Source organism: Solea senegalensis, linkage group LG9 (assembly GCF_019176455.1).
Source record: "Solea senegalensis isolate Sse05_10M linkage group LG9, IFAPA_SoseM_1, whole genome shotgun sequence".
Taxonomy (NCBI): Eukaryota; Metazoa; Chordata; class Actinopteri; order Pleuronectiformes; family Soleidae; genus Solea; species Solea senegalensis.
In genome coordinates, this window is record NC_058029.1 from 14403096 (window position 1) to 14419519 (window position 16424).

The 16424-nt window shown below is 41.1% G+C and overlaps 1 protein-coding gene across 1 annotated transcript in view; it reads left to right on the forward strand.

The window, feature by feature from the left end:
- Positions 1-16424, forward strand: part of LOC122774210 (A disintegrin and metalloproteinase with thrombospondin motifs 16) — a 48294-nt gene that overhangs the window by 12504 nt on the left and 19366 nt on the right. The window contains exons 4-11 of the mRNA XM_044033292.1: positions 672-1119; positions 3853-4055; positions 6216-6299; positions 6953-7112; positions 8588-8693; positions 8845-8982; positions 11409-11562; positions 13885-13980. Of these exons, the coding sequence (XP_043889227.1) occupies positions 672-1119; positions 3853-4055; positions 6216-6299; positions 6953-7112; positions 8588-8693; positions 8845-8982; positions 11409-11562; positions 13885-13980 (1389 nt within the window). The remainder of the gene's footprint in view (positions 1-671; positions 1120-3852; positions 4056-6215; positions 6300-6952; positions 7113-8587; positions 8694-8844; positions 8983-11408; positions 11563-13884; positions 13981-16424) is intronic.

Sequence of the window (16424 nt, forward strand, 5' to 3'; positions counted from 1 at the left end):
ATGTCTCTGTCTCTCCCAAAGAGACTCAGGCGGAGATAGAGTGAGAGAATAAGGTCATCTGTAGAAATGTTTTGCCGCTTCTTTGGAGATTTATAACGGCCTTTCCCATAACTTGTTCCCTAAAATTTAAACCATAAGGCACCGGTGCTTAAAGTGGCAGCAGTTTCAAATAGTAAGACACCTTCAGATCGTCTAATATTTTGTCAAGAAAAGGGTTTGTTACACATGGCGCTCAGATATCACTCAAGGAAGTGAGGAATACCTGAACCTTGAGTGTATAGTGTAGATGAGTGAGATGTTAGTTCTTTTCATGCATTTTTGTTTGAAAATCTCTCTACCTGACCGCTCCTTATTTAGATTTTGCTGAGATAACCTCTGACAGTGAACAGCGAAACAGATGTTGAACATGAAGAAACACGGCAAGTGATTGAACTGCAAGAGGTTTAGGAGGGTCAGGTACGCCGTGACCCAAGAGAGACATCTCGCCTAACTGCTGACAGAGACAGACTGTGAAGCTAAATGAATAGATGGGAAAGGTCATAGTATTGTTTACTGGTGATATATGACTGCAGTCCTTTGGGGTACTGTCAGTGGATGAGGTGGTGCTGTTTGGGTGATTTTGAAATGTCCAAAAATATCAGTCAAATATCGTCTGTCTGTTTTGCCTCTAGTCAGGTTTGATCAGAACCCAGGATGCCGACTACTTCTTGAGACCGCTGTCCCTCAGCCTCGCCCAGAGAGAGAACTTCACCGCACCGTCCACTCACCAGCCACACATCCTCTACAGGAGCGAGAGGGACCTGGACAAAGAGGCGAGAGGTCATCGGCATCGCGTGCTCGGGAAACGGTCCACAGATGCGGCTCCCCACGAATCCCACGGAAACTCTGTCACAGAGAGATCCTCAAGAGCGCCGTCTGATGCCACCCACAGCACGCTCGATGAAGATCACCCACAAAGGCACAGTCATGGCCATCACCGTGGCAACATTAACAACAATAGTCATGTTGACCCGGCGGAGAATCGCGGCAGTGACCATCCCCTCAAAAGCCATCCCCATGAGAATGGCTACAGACATGGGGAGAAGCAGAGGCAGCACTTTTGCGGGAGAAGGAAGAAATGTATGTAAGGGCTTTCTTTTTTTTTTTCATTCTGATCCACATGTAACATTCAGTATTTACATCATAGATTGCAGATAATATGCCACCATGACATGTCCACCTTTTATACATTCAAGATTTCTGCATTTGCTTCACATGCACACATTATGAGGAATGAGGAAGAAATAGTATACGGACTAACCCTGCCAATTATGGCTGTTCTTTTAATCCGAAGAGAAAGTCCATAAAGTATGAACTGCAGTCCAAGTAAATGTACATATGAGGCACCAAATATAAGCAGAGTATACCAAATATAAAAAGGAAAAGTTATCCTCAAATTACTCACAGTTAACTTCCTAATTTGACAAATCAAGTGATTAGATCGCATTGTTGACCACCTGTGTAGAAAAGTCATCAAACAAACTAAACAATTAGAATTATAATAATGACTGAATCTATATTCCCCCACTCCCACTTGTTTTTACCCACTAAATCAAACCTTTCTTGCGTTTTTCATCATCCTCTTCAATGAATGGTTTATATTTCAGTCTTAAACAAGGATGTTCTCACTGGAAAACACTTCTCACATTGTATTACATTAAGGTACCGTCATGATAAAAACGTCAGGATAAACTTACTGTAAATTAGTCAGAAGTTAGGACACTGTTGCACAATCACCACACCACTTACTGTCACAGGGAAAATGAAAAGACTGACATATTGTATAATAAAAACTATATTTGTTGACATTTTGGCTTTGTGCTGTTGGCAGTCAGCCTTGCAGGGTTGTGGTTGGCGTAATGGGAGCACAGAGACGTACACACACACACACACAGTACGTTCCCAAGTTCATGAGCGCTAGTGTTGCCATGTAGTGAATATACATGCACAACACAACTGTCTTTTACTGTGCAATGCCACACTGAAAGTAGCCATTTGTCATAACTGGTAACGCTGTTCAAAGCAGATAGATGGATTTCTTTTGGTACTTTTGGTAAAAGTTCAAATACCGCTAACATTTTGCAACACAAGGAGGATTTTAATTTGTATTTCACGTGATGACGTGTTTTCTCAACCTTGTTTTCATTAGTCGCTTAACCTGGGGAAAGGTTATGGGAAACGTTCGATAGTCACTTTACGCTGTGACACATGTTTGCTCTCGAGAAATTACCACCATATCAGTTAACATTGCTGGTGTCACTGGGGTCACATGAGCGCGAGCACACAGGAATTGGACTGGTACCACCACCATCGCCCTGCAGAACTCCAGCTGTCGTCCTTATGAAAACACTGTAGTGTTTACATTCCAATGGAGTGACATCATTGAGCACCTGTGCTGTGTTTTGGTCACACAGGGCACTTTGGTTGCTCACCTGCTTTCCACCTATGAAAGCAACTTTCCAAACCTTTGTAGATTATCGCAGCCAGGTTGGTATCAAGTTTTGATTCCCCAGCTTTAAAACATCAAAATGGAGATTTGAGGCGATAACCTCAAAAGCCTTCTTTGTTTGATGCAATGAAATGCACTATTGACCTTTTCTCTATGGTGTAAAAAACAGGAGTACACTGGGCATTTGATATAAGATACAAGAATAAGTTATTTATCAAGTGCTGGTAAGTCACACACAGTATAATGTATATGTTGTGCATTTTATTTTTAATTACATTGTCTGTTCTGCAAAGTTAGATTAAAAAAGTGTAGGTATTCTTTCAGTTTATTGGGTGAAGGTAATTAGGAATTACTGGGTAACTCCACTGGTTGCAGAAAGAACTCCGTTTGAATGGAAGTCAATGGGAGTATGAGTATAATCCTCACTTGATTTATAATGTCGTGAGGAGTAAATGATCTTAATCACTCTTTTCTCTTCTTCTTCATGGTTTCAATTTTGTAAATTATGTTCCCATTTAGATGAAAATAGAGCACGTAAATCATGGCACATTTGAGTGTGTTTCACAACTGGTGTCATCCAATGGGAGCACGGTTGCAGGTGCTGTTTAATTTCAAGTTGTGGAACCTCAACATGGAGCTGGTGAAATGGCAAATCTTGAAAATGGCACTTCAGATTCTTACGTCAAAACCAGTTGCCACTTGTTTCAAACTTGATTTATGCTTATCGGCATGCGGTTAATCAAGAAATGGCCTTTATACATTCTTGTTTATCTGTTTTTATGCATGCAGAATGTGAGATTGGTCAGATCTCTCTTTGACGACACGACTGATCGTCAAGTTTCTGATTTACATGTTACATTTTTTTTTTATACGGTACACGCCAAGAAAATCTGACTTCCTGCAGGTGCTGCTAATGCGTCGCATAATGTTTCACACTTAACCCAGTGGTAGCATAACACTGAGAGTGCCAAGTCAACAAGAGTACGAGAGCTCGGTTTGCTGTTTATCCATGACATCAGGTCATGGAAGTAAGAATATAATTAATCATCTAGAATCACTGTCAGCTACTGGCCAAAATCACTGGTTAAAACTCTTAAACAAAGGTGATCCAGTGGCTACAGGTTTATTTCAATTCTTCTGCGACGCACAGCATATTTAGCTGTTGGACAGCAGGACTGCTGGTAATAATTGTTATTATATGGACTATTGTTATGTCTTTCATCAATCATTTACAGCCTACAATCCATGAGTTTGTTCCAAAATCACACTGACTCAAAGCAAAGCTTGTTCTCAACTGTTACCACATAATATTGCTTCCAAGCAGTTAACTTAATTAATTCCAACTTCCCCATCTGTTTTTCCAGACATGCCCAAACCTCCAGAAGAGGATGTTTTTATCCTTCCAGATGAGTACAAGTTTATTCCCAGGAACAAAAGGGCAGTGCTGATGAAGAACGAGGCCAATCAGAAGCTCAACGTGGAGACACTGGTGGTGGTGGACAGAAAGATGATGGATAACCACGGCCATGAGAACATAACCACTTATGTTCTTACTGTGCTTAATATGGTGAGAGGAACTTGTGCCAGACATAATGAGGTTAACCAAATACCTGCAAAACCATATTCCCATCTGCCATTTATCGCTAATTATCTAATGTTTGCATGTTTGATTGCTTAAGAAAAATCCTTTTCAGTTTTCATTGCTATTGTTGTGAGCTTGTTAGCAGTTTCTCTTGGGATGCTTTTCTGGATTGCATTACTTAACCTTTAATAGAGGAACAAGAATAACTTTTCCCTGATTAAATTAAGGTGCATTTTACACAGTTGTTCTTGTACGTAAGGGCAAATCTAAGCAATAATTGATTTCTTCCACATATATATATATATATATAAATACACATGCACGTTTGACGTAGATGAGATTTTAGGACAACCATGTCCTCCATTTTCCTGTATAAGCACTCATCTGAAAATGTGAAACTGATATGTGGATGAGATCACCACTGCAGTGCTCAGAGTCACCCCTGTCCCTCCGAGCCGATCTGCAAGCAAATTCCGTCACGCTCGTTGTGCTACTTAGCGACTGACTGACAAATCCAAAGATAATCCATCTATTTTGAAAACATAGGTCCCTTTAGTTTAGAAACTAAGACCAACCTGCCTTAGAGGAGTCACCTAAACGCACTGTGTTATAGGGTTTCACAAAAAAAAACACCCAACACCCTTCCAGCTCCCATGGGTCTCATGAAACATTATTTAGTGTTTGTTTGAAATCAAATCAGATATACCGTTGCAGCATTTGTAGAGATTTATGTTTCCTTTGCAGCAGAGTAAAAAGACGCATTTTAAATGAACACGCTGTAAATGTAACTCCGAACACCTAAATCTCGGTGGATACTGCATTGATTGTTTTGTTTAATAAGGCTGTGAAAACAATGATTCAACCGTGCTGTTGCAGAGTTTGAGTCTGAAACTCCATTAAGCGCCAGTGTTCTGGGGATATCTTAGTTTAAGTAAGTGGTTCTGATTGCCTCTTTGACCTCTGAATTTACCTTGAATTCCGTAACAAACCACAGCCGCGTGCCGTCTCGTAAGTCTGAGCACGACACAACACCAGGAACATAAGGATCGAATGAGGTGGAATGGTTGCGGAATGGAAAGAAAAAAACTCCGCGAGTGGTATCTGAGTTATTCACAAGGTGCAGGAGAGAGACAGTGAACCACGGGGAAAACCTCAGAAGTCCACTTTCAAAGCCCAAAATCTTCTGACTGATATCTGTGCATGTACAAGCTGCTGAATTGGAAACAGCAGCTGTGGCTATTGTACATAAGAAGTATCATTACAAAGGCTTTGTGTGTTTAATCTGCAAAAATGTCAAGGTGTGCTCACTCTTTGTCACTAAACTTAGTTCAAATACTGTACTACACTATATTTTAGGTTTACATTGAAAGAAAAGACCACAGATATATCATGTTAGCACATTTCAACCATCTCTTTCTGTCCTCAGTTTTCTCCAACACACCTGCTTTAAATAGTCAGCTCGTCATCAAGCTCTGCAAAAACCTGATAACGACCCATTCATTTGAATCAGGTGTGTTGGAGCAGGGCAACATGTAAAACATGGAGAGCAGAGGTCCCTGCGGACCAGGATTGGGAAACACTGGCTTGAACCATTAAAACTGCAAAATGATTTTAGTGATGTGGGACATTTGTTTATTCTTTCTGAAATGTGGAGAATAACTGAACCTACACAATCAACGCTTGACATCACAGTATTCAGGTCAGATGCACATTATGAGCCACGTCATTAAAGCCAGATATCAAATTTAATGTTGGGCATTTTCAAAGTTCAGGCACTTTTTAAGGGCGGGTCTATCTATATATGTTTAAGACTGAAATCACTGCGTATCAGATGGCAGACCAACGCTCTCTGCTATCCTCATTATCATTAACATTTCAACGAGCTGTCAAAATCTTTTTTGCTCACTTAGTCAAGCATGTTGGGAATAAACTGCTGAGACAGTAGAGTTGGATGATGCCCCCGATTGTCTTAAAGGCAACATTTACAAGCCATTAAGTCACAATCACTTTACAGAGCTGTTTGAGTGTAAACAGAAAAAAAAGTCATTGTGACAGGACTGTGATAAATGGACTGCAAACAATGAAATTGCTGTCTCAGTGGTAGCGTTACCCTTAATAAATAACACATGTTTGTGTTTCTTCTAGGTCTCCAGTCTCTTCAAAGACGGTACGATAGGAGGGAACATCAACATTGTGATAGTGGGGCTTGTGCTTCTGGATGAAGAGCAGGTGAATGTCCCACACCAATGCCCATCTTTAAGTATCAGGTGACATCGTAATACTTCCAAACACCCAGCAGTGGCTGATGGCACTTGTCTTTTGATGCATTATTGTTTTCAGCTGAAGTTTAATTTCTCACAATAGCAAGTTTTCCAGACATACACTAACTTACCTTAAGCAACCTGGGGTGGGACGCGCTTGTGGATAGCAGGTGATGGAAAAAAGAAAGCAAGAGAGCGAGAGAGAGGGTGATGAAGAAACAAGCCGGGTACTGTCAAACGTCAAGCAGCTCTGGGACAGCAGATTGTGGTTCCTATCCACCTGCAATGTTAATAGAGCTCATATGAGGCAATGCCTGTGGAAGAATGCCAAATATTTCCCAGACTTTTTTCTTCATATAGCCACTGTGTCCCCACTCAGGACTGGTAATAAACCAGGTGATGATGTAATAATAAAAATATCAATAAATGGCATTATTGAAGAGTGCAGATAGTAGGCAACTGGGCTTCCTTGAAGGCATTTATAAGAAAACCCATGACTGATATTTACGTAAGTGGAGGAACATAGTGTGATTTCATTTGACTGATATTTCTCTCATTGAAATCCACAGCTCCTTTTCCTAAAGACAGCATTGTCTCTTCTTTATTTGACTTTGCTCACAGGATGGCTTGGTGATCAACCACCATGCAGACCACACGCTGAACAGCTTCTGCCACTGGCAGTCTACTCTGGGAGCCAGAGAAGGACGCCGCCACGACCATGCCATCCTCCTGACAGGACTCGACATCTGCTCCTGGAAGAATGAACCCTGTGACACTCTTGGTACGTCTTTATTGCCCTGTCCATCCCTGCGCATTCTCCAGTAATACAATGCTGAAAAGAAAGGGAAAGTTGATTAAATGAGTTGCAGTCCCAATGTTGCAATAAAGAGAAGCGTGACTTTAGCGTGTTTTTCATGAAATGTTTTGACAAAGACGCATGTACACCAGCTGTCCTCCTTCTTTGTTTGTCTGCTGCTCTTGATGGAAACATGGTTATTCTCTTCTGTGGTCTGTCGCTCTTTGGGAAGGCGACCCGGCCCGTCCCCTGTCATACAGGATCACACCAGTCAGACCAGATGTTAAAAAGGTCTGCAGCTTTCAGATCTTGCTTACCCACAGGATCACATATGTATGCAGTGACAATCATTTACAGCAGACAAAAAGGAACCATCAGGTTTGAACAATAAACAGAATATCAGGAGAGTGGTTTGACTGATTTATCTGGAATTCAACCTCTTGAACTTCAACAAACAGCACGTCATTTATGCAACACCGGGTCGAGCTCATGAAATTAGGTATGCAAATTGTGTTTTCACTGACATCCCATAGCTGTGTTCATCTGCTTTAAACACACACACAGTCTAACAAACTAACGACAGCTTGTTTATGGTAATGACTGCGTCAACACATTGTTGTCTTCCACACTGTGAGAAACAATTTTCTCTCTCCCTCTCTCTCTCACACCATCTTCAAACACCAGACTTCAAAGTTGGACTAATTGGTGTGTTTGTTTGTGTGTGTGTGTGTGTGTGTGTGTGTGTGTGCAGTCAAAAACAACTTTATTTACTCAATCCCGTGGCGTTTTCCTCCGTATTTCTAAAGTAGTATAATATGAATGAACTACCCTCGTTCTGATACGTTATGTTTAGTCTAATTTAGTTATGTACATGAGAACATGCCTTTAGGGGTTTCACACACAATGACTGAAAGCTGCAAAATACAGCAAAACACAAAGTTAAATGCTCCCTTAGACACTGAGACAAAAACAATAAGGGAGGCCCTCAAGAATGGTCTGTTTTGATTCACGCTGTGTGCGAGTGTGTATGGGAGGAGAGACAGAAAGAGAGGGAAAAGTGTTGAGGGAGCGGAATCGGAAAAGGGGATTAAATAGATATAGGAGGATGTAAGAAAGTAGTAAAGACGGAGAAAGAATGTTGTACGGTGAAGTGAACGATGCATAGGGGACCTGGAACTGGTCCCACAAGGTCCCCCATACAGAGTGAATTAGTCCAAGTTATCGCCTGCTTGATGTTTCTTCTTCGTGCTGTCCTGTGGTTGTTCTGAATGAGGTATCTGGTTCCTATCTGAAATAATGCTCTTGTTTGTCTTTTTAGCGTTTGTTAAGCACACTGTCAACCTGGATTACTGTCAACGGTAATCCAGGAAATCAACAAATCAGGTTTTGTTGGCCCTGACTGTTGGAATACTTGACTGATGAAGGACAATATGTAAAACGTATTCACCAATATTGTGCAGGTTTTGCTCCGATTAGTGGGATGTGCAGCAAATACCGGAGCTGTACCATTAATGAAGACACGGGCCTGGGCCTTGCGTTCACCATTGCCCATGAATCCGGACACAAGTATGAGCCTCTTGTCTTTTTCTCTCATACAACATTTAAGCATGATAATGTTTTTTATCTGTATCTGTACATTTTGCAGCCTGATGATACTCTTTTACGTCATTAAGTAATAAAGTGTGGCTTATGATTGTTCTCCATTTAAATTACCCAGTTTTGGAATGGTCCACGATGGCGAGGGTAACGTTTGCAAGAAGTCAGAGGGCAACATCATGTCTCCCACCTTGGCCGGGCACAATGGTGTCTTCTCCTGGTCTGCGTGCAGCCGTCAATACCTCAGCCGCTTCCTCAAGTAAGCAGCCTTCCACCATTACTCACTCTTAGTGCTGACATTTAAAAGGGTAACACTGTTTGAAGAGGATCAGAAAACAAAGATCCCCACCACATCCATATGGTATATTGATGAATATTCATACAACAAAAACATTTGACCCTGAATCTGTTTATAAAGACAGAGCTCCCCATAGCCAAAAACAGATTTAAAATGCATTTTGTGTCTATTATTCAACATCTGTTAGTAATAGATGAAATCGACATCAGGTACAGGTCAACAGCAGGTACGGCGGTTTCAAAGAATCATAGTGAAGTAATATGGATAAATGCACTAATGTTTTTTGACATTACTGACTTTATTTTGGTTAAAAAAATGAGGGCAAACGGGCTTTTGCAGTATGTACGTGGGCAAGAGGCTGCAATGCTCTAGCAAACATGGAGAACATGTGTTGCCACTTTTCTTCAATACGTTTTGTGTAATGTACTGTACATGCATGAAAGCATGTGAGGGAGAATGCTGTGCATATGTTTCCATGCACTCTCATGCACCCAAGCAAAAAAGATCATGACGGACATAGCGTCCCTGTGTCCATGTGTGCACGTGCGTATGTGTGTGTGTGTGTGTGCACTTGAAACCAGATAGCCCAGAGCCAGTGCCCTCCATTAAATTGACCAGTGTGTTAACTGAACTGTCAGGGTCTCAGAGTGGTGGAGACAGACAGTGTATTTCCTCGCTGAGTTATTAGAGCTAGAGTGACCTCACTCTTGTTAGGCCTGTCAGCCTTATATTAAACTCCCATCACCCCCCCGAAGCTACATGAAGGGAATCTCTGCACTGAACCAACCAAAGGTTGTCTTTCTGTATAATCACTAAATATAATATGCTCAAATGGCTTCTTTTTTTTTTTTGCTGATTGCTTCTCATCGAGATCACCCAGAGTCCTAAAGATCAGCAGCATCATCTGCTATGAAGAGAAGCGTTGTGTCAGCCGGCACAGCTTCTGCATCACACTTCAAATGAGCGTCTCCTCAGTCAGCTATGACAAAGAGGCCAAGTGTGTATGTATAGTGAGGCGCTTCTTTGTTATGTCAGGGAAAGGCAGTGGAAGCAAAATCTCCTTAGAAGCCACTTAGAATTTGTTTTTGTGAGCACTGGCGAAGGTCATTGGAAAATCAGTGATACATGGCAGTGATAAGATGCTCTTGTGCTCGCTCTCCTTGTTCCGTGGGACACGCATAAAACTGGCTGTTGGCGGCTCCACCAGTTTACTCACAGAGTGGGAATGATACATTTTGAATTATTTGTGAGATGTGAGAGTCCGTCTCTGACCACTGTCCCCCTTTCCAGTCTTTTGACTGACATGTATCAACAAGACTTTTTGAGACGTCTTCACTTCCCACATATCAGTATTTTCCTTTTTACATTTGATGTATCAGCAAACCACAAGGGAGAGAAAATGTATTTTGGTTTGTTTTTGTCGGGAAGAACTGAGTCAGCAGATCTGCAGGGAGTCTTGGCAAAAAAAATGAGTCCTTTATTTTTATCTCCAGTTGATGATAATCTAATCATGTGTTCAGTGCTTACAACAAAGATTTGCTGTTGGACTCTTACAGTGCCATCAATACCTGAATACAAAAAAAACCCCTGACTTTATCCTGAGATTCTGCAAAGCAGCCACACTGAATTGCACACGCAACCGACACACATGCCTTCCCAATGAGCCTGCTGATGTTGTGTGTGCTGCCTTTTTTTGTGTGAATCATGTCGGTGTATCAGAATATTGCACTTGCAGAACAGCCATTGTTCTCCGTAGACACATATGGCCAATAAAGCAATGGAAGATCATACCACACACACACACACACACATTACAGTATACTCTGCTAAAGCAATCAAGACCACTCTCTGGCACATTCAGCCATTCCAACATAGTTTGCCATTTCGTGCTGCGGCATATTTTGTATTATATTTCCCCTGCATGCTGCGTTTAAGCTGTAAAACATCTTTGTACGGCAGTCAACGATATCAGTTAACATTGGAAACCCCCACTGGTGTGAGGATATGAGCAATATGGGCAAGGATTCTTTTTTTCTGTTGGTCATAATTGAGTGCCTGATGCATTGAAAGGATTACTTTCCAGATTTGAGTTTTGCAACTTGTTATGTCTCCATGGCAACATTTAAGGGTATTTACCAAAGTGGGAAACAATTGAATATCACAGACTGGCTCTCTCTGTTGTGGGATATCGGTGTGCCCAGCAGGGAACATTACATAGCAGCTACATCATGGTGATGAAGTGTGGCACTGAATTACATCAGTTTAATCATTGCATGCGTGTTGTATATCACTGAAATTGTTTTAATATTAAAGATTAATGTTCCCCCTATGTATTTTTTTTCTTCTTTCCTTTCCTGATTTACCTACACTCCTCTCCATGCCACCAGTTCTGCCCAGGCTGTGTGCCTATCAGATGAACCAAGAGCAGTCAAGGAGTATCCGTATCCCGAGAAGCTGCCTGGCGAGCTGTACGATGCAGACACGCAGTGCAAATGGCAGTTTGGGGAGAAGGCCAAACTCTGCACCCTTGATTTCAAGAAGGTAAATAAATGATTTTGGCTCAATTATGCCACCCCATTGCAAATTGAGAAATGTGTTAAACATCCCGTGCTATGACTGTCTTTTCTCTTCGGAGGCTGCCTAATTAGGTGTAAAGAAAATCTGATGCCAAGGGAAAACAGAGAAAGAAATTGAGAAAGGGGATTATGAGAATGAGGAGAAGGGGGAAGAACGAAGGATGCATGTTTGAACTCTCACATACACACACAAAGCAAACTGTGAGACTTACAGTACTGCTATATATACACTGGAACGCTGCCAATGGGAATCTTTTCTTGTAGCTCTCCCATTGTCTGATTACTGCTAATAGATGCTCTATGTAGGGATTTTGGATTAGCATTTGGATCACTTCACTGTTTTATTGCATTTTATGGTGTTACATCTAGATGAGAAATCTTTGTGTTCAATGGTAGCCAACTTTAAACTCTCCACAGCTAAAGTGGAGACAAATTTACCTTTAGACTATATTGTATATTGTCATGACATCAAGTTACTGGTTACTGGCCACAGGATCATTTGTGTTTGATGGCACAATCCACAAATGCTCACCTGAGGCTAATGGTAGAGCTAACAATGTTCAAAGTGAACTTAACATCCTTCACTGGGGTAAAGACTCATGACCACAAGAACATGATCTTTAGCCTGGGGTCTCCTTTACAGATAGGGTGAGAAGCTCAGCCATTCATGAGAGACTCTCAGCAGAGTCGCTGCTCCATTGTGGCGGTTCGGGGAACCTGGTAAGGATGCCACCAGCGCATCTCCCTGGGGAGTTGTTCCTGGCACATCAAACTGGGAGGAGACCTAGGGGCAGAACAAGGACTAAGTGGAGAGATTACATCTCCTCACTGGCCAGGGAGCGCCTGGGGATCTCCCAGTCAGAACTGGTACGATGTGGCCTGGCAAAGGGAAGTCTGGGGCCTACCCCGTGACCTGATCTCGGATAAGTGGTTGACAATGGATGGATGGATGGATGGAGGGTGTCTTGGTCTCCTGGGGTGTGCAGCATACAGCATCAGTCATTTTGTCCACCATGTCTGATACAACCTCAGGATGTTGGGAGAATCTGTTGCACACGCCTTGCACAAATTTAAAATTTGCATCATGCAATTTGTGTCGCCCTGCACAAGTGATATGACATTTGCTTCTCTTTGCATTGACTCTAATATGTACAATGAAACATCCATGAATTATAACTTTAAGCTGTTAGATATCTGAGAGTATCTCCCTCATTCCCCCATGCAGCCCTCATGCTCGTTGCCCTTCCAGACACTTGTTACTTGTTAAAAACAGTCAAGCATCAGCCTCTGCAGTGTAATTCACCATGTAATGAAATCATATTTCATGTAGCTTTTTGGCAGGCATTGTCAAGATAAGGTACCACTGGAGTTTGTAGCCGGATAGAGCTTAGTTACCCTTAGAAAAAGCATAGCACTATATCTTTCATCTTTTCTCCATCACTTCTTCCTGTCGTTCTTGGTCTACTTCTTTCATCATCCATGCTCTTACTGCCATAATTACTGCTAGTAAAGGCCTGAGCAAGCAAAAGATTTGGACGAATACTAAAGGCCTTGGAATGAATTCCATGGCAACTCTTAGCAGTAACAGGCTGAGGCCGAGTTGCTTGTTGTCAGTATCTGCGCTGAGTTGTCAAAATCTGTTATAGTCATTCAGATACTGGTAGAAATGATGTTAAAATATAATAGACCATGTTTCTTATGCAGTGCCAGCAGGTAAACCATGTGGTGTTCCCAAGTGAGTCGATTAAACTACTGCTGAGGTTTGATACGGCACAGGTTTATCTCTTTCTTTGAATGTCATAATCAAATGTGTGTTGCAATAAACTGTTAATAAACAAATTAATATCTATATAACATCAAATACATATATATATAAAAAGAAGGATTGCAACTGTTGTCATTGAATTTATTGTTTTATTATTCTGCGATGGATGTGCATTATTTATTATCAATGACTGACCATCATCCGTAGGATAATTATTTGACAGTTGGACAAGGATTTAATATACTTACCTCTTCTAAATGTTGTTATCAAGCTACTTAGTCATAACTATTTTTGGAGATGTCTACACAATGATGCATTGCCACAGTATATTAGTCAAACAATCTCTAGTCCCCCAAGTTTCTGTCAGCGTATTTCTATAGCCCTCTAGAGGCAAAATAACAAATGTTGTCATCATTTATTGCTCACTGCAAAGTGACCGTTCCTCTTCTGAAATGTGGAGAAATAAAATAAATAAACAGTGACGTGAAACTTACCCTTTGACATTCTCTCATGTTGTTTCAGGATATCTGTAAGGCCCTGTGGTGTCACCGCGTTGGGAGGAAGTGTGAGACCAAATTCATGCCAGCTGCTGAAGGCTCTGCTTGTGGACCTGATATGGTGACTTGACACAGTTTTGATTGTTTGTTTGTTTGTTTGTTTTCGATTGGGATGTTGCAGATGTCCTGGTTTAGATTAGGCTCTCCACAAGAGCTGCACAACATCATAAGTATTCCGTGATGTATTGCGTGTTGATCTGGAGTAAAGAGGCGAGGGTACAGTAACACACCCGCAGTCGTTGTCTCCTCAAAGAGTGGAATCTCATGGCTAGAGTACAATTTTTTCCACTTTAACTAGATTTTTAATCCAATTTGCTAATCCAATCTGCCAAATGAAGTGGGACCATGCACGTTTACTTATTTATCCAGGATGTAATTCATGTTTTTTTTTTTCATTGATTAGGTTTAGAGATACCCTTTATTCATAACATCCCCAAGAACATTTCTTCCATTTTAGCCAAGGGAGCAACGATTAATGTTGTTGTTGTACGCCTTTGAGAAAATCTTTCCTTGTGTTGTCAAATGAGGACAGCATGTGTGTGTGTGTTTTTTTTTTTACTGTTGCCAATGCATTGCTCCATGGTGGTGTCTAAACAAATAAATCTACAAATCAAAGGCACCAAACACTGCTTTGTAGTTTTGGTAAGACAATTCCCAAGAGCAACGCACCACAAACATTGAACATGACAGTTCCCATTATCATTATTATTATTACTATTATTATTATTATTATTTTGTAGAAGTGGTAGTAGTATTGGATGGTTTCTGGCTTATCTGGTCTCCATACCAATAAATTAGACATTGCACATCAAATCCCCATGCATCCATAGATGCATTAGTGCTTGTGAAACACTAGGATAATGGGGTATGAATAAATTGGGTGAAGGTGACCTGTACTATAAATCTGTATAAGTGGTTGTCAGGACTATATAAATGCAATCTAATTAGCATCCATTTTTTTAAAAAAAAAAGCAGGTCATTAATATTATCTATAGCTACATTTAATGTGGTACACCCTTTAAAAGACAAGATGATATTGACACTTAGTAGTGTTTTATAGGGTTGAAAGGCTAAATTGATCAAGATAATATTATAAAAGTAATATCCATTGAGTGTTATAGTGCAATTAAATGCTAATACATCCATTCCACGCACTTTAATCTTTTTTTACCTTGTTTTACACACCAATGTCTCTCAGACTAATAAAAACACTGTTACGCTAAGTGAAAAGTTTGACTTTACTTTGTTTTACATTCGAGTTCATTTAGGTGCAGCATCAATAAAAGCTCTCCTCTCAATAGAGGTACCACAGTCTTCCACCATTATTTGACCTTAGGGAGCAGCTGCGTTTGGTTTGTTGCTGACATAGCAAAAATATGCTATTGGGGTTGGGGCCAAAAAGCAATCTGTGCTCTTTATTTATTCTTTGTTATTTTTTCTTCCTCCTTTCAAGATGATTCTCCCCCAAGGCTTGCTCTCTCTCTCTCTCTCTCTCTCTCTCTCTCTCTCTCTCTCTCTCTCTCTCTCTTACCCTCTCTCCCCTGACAGCCCACATCGGCATTTCCTTCTCAATATATTGAACCTGATGTTTAATCCTGCCCTCTCTCTCCACGGGACAATTAACTGAACACAAACAATGACAGGCCCACTTAGGAATCTGTGGCACTCAGCCACAAGGGGAAAACTGAGGGAAGATCAGCTGTTCTTGCTCGTAGTCAGGGACCACAAGCGTAGTTGGAGGTGCTTGTGTTTGTATGTCTGCAGGCCTTTGTGCAGGCATGAACACATACAGTGAGATCAAGAAGAGCTGAACATGCTCCCACTATCATTGTGTGTGTGTGTGCATGCATATTGGAACTGAGTTATCTTGACACGTACAAATCCAGTGCCAGGAAACAGCTTGTGACATAATGTTGCTTTAAGAGAGTTCAGATTTTGCAAAGTGTTCTCACGTTACATTGAGGGATTTTGAGTGAGCTGCTGCTTATTTGGAGAGAGATATGTGTTTCCTTTAGCATAATTCCACGTATTGCCCTGCAAAAAAATCTTTGCGCACATACCTTTCCTTGTACTGTAGTTAGATTCCACTTCTGCCTTGCCTGGTTACCTCATCGATCACATGAGGAAGTGTTCATGGCTGGAAAGCCGTTTCATTCAGGGTGGCCCCCTGCATAATCCCCAAGCCAACAGATGAAGTTAGAAGCAACCAGTAATTGCCCCTGTCAAGTTGAGACAACATGGGGAAAAATGTAAATTTTTAAAAAGAATATGCAAAATCTGCCTGACCCAATACATTTTAAAAATGTAGGTAGAAACCAGATATAAATACTAATAAACTAAGTCACACAAACAGCCAGTTACCCCACCCTTTTAACTGATTTGCCCTGGAAAGTAGTTGAATTATCTCAGTTCCTTGGCGGATATTTAATGTCTCCTCTCAGAACCAATCATTTTTCGGCAGTGAAGAAGCATTGCTGTGGTTCATCGTTGGCAAAAGTAGTTAAA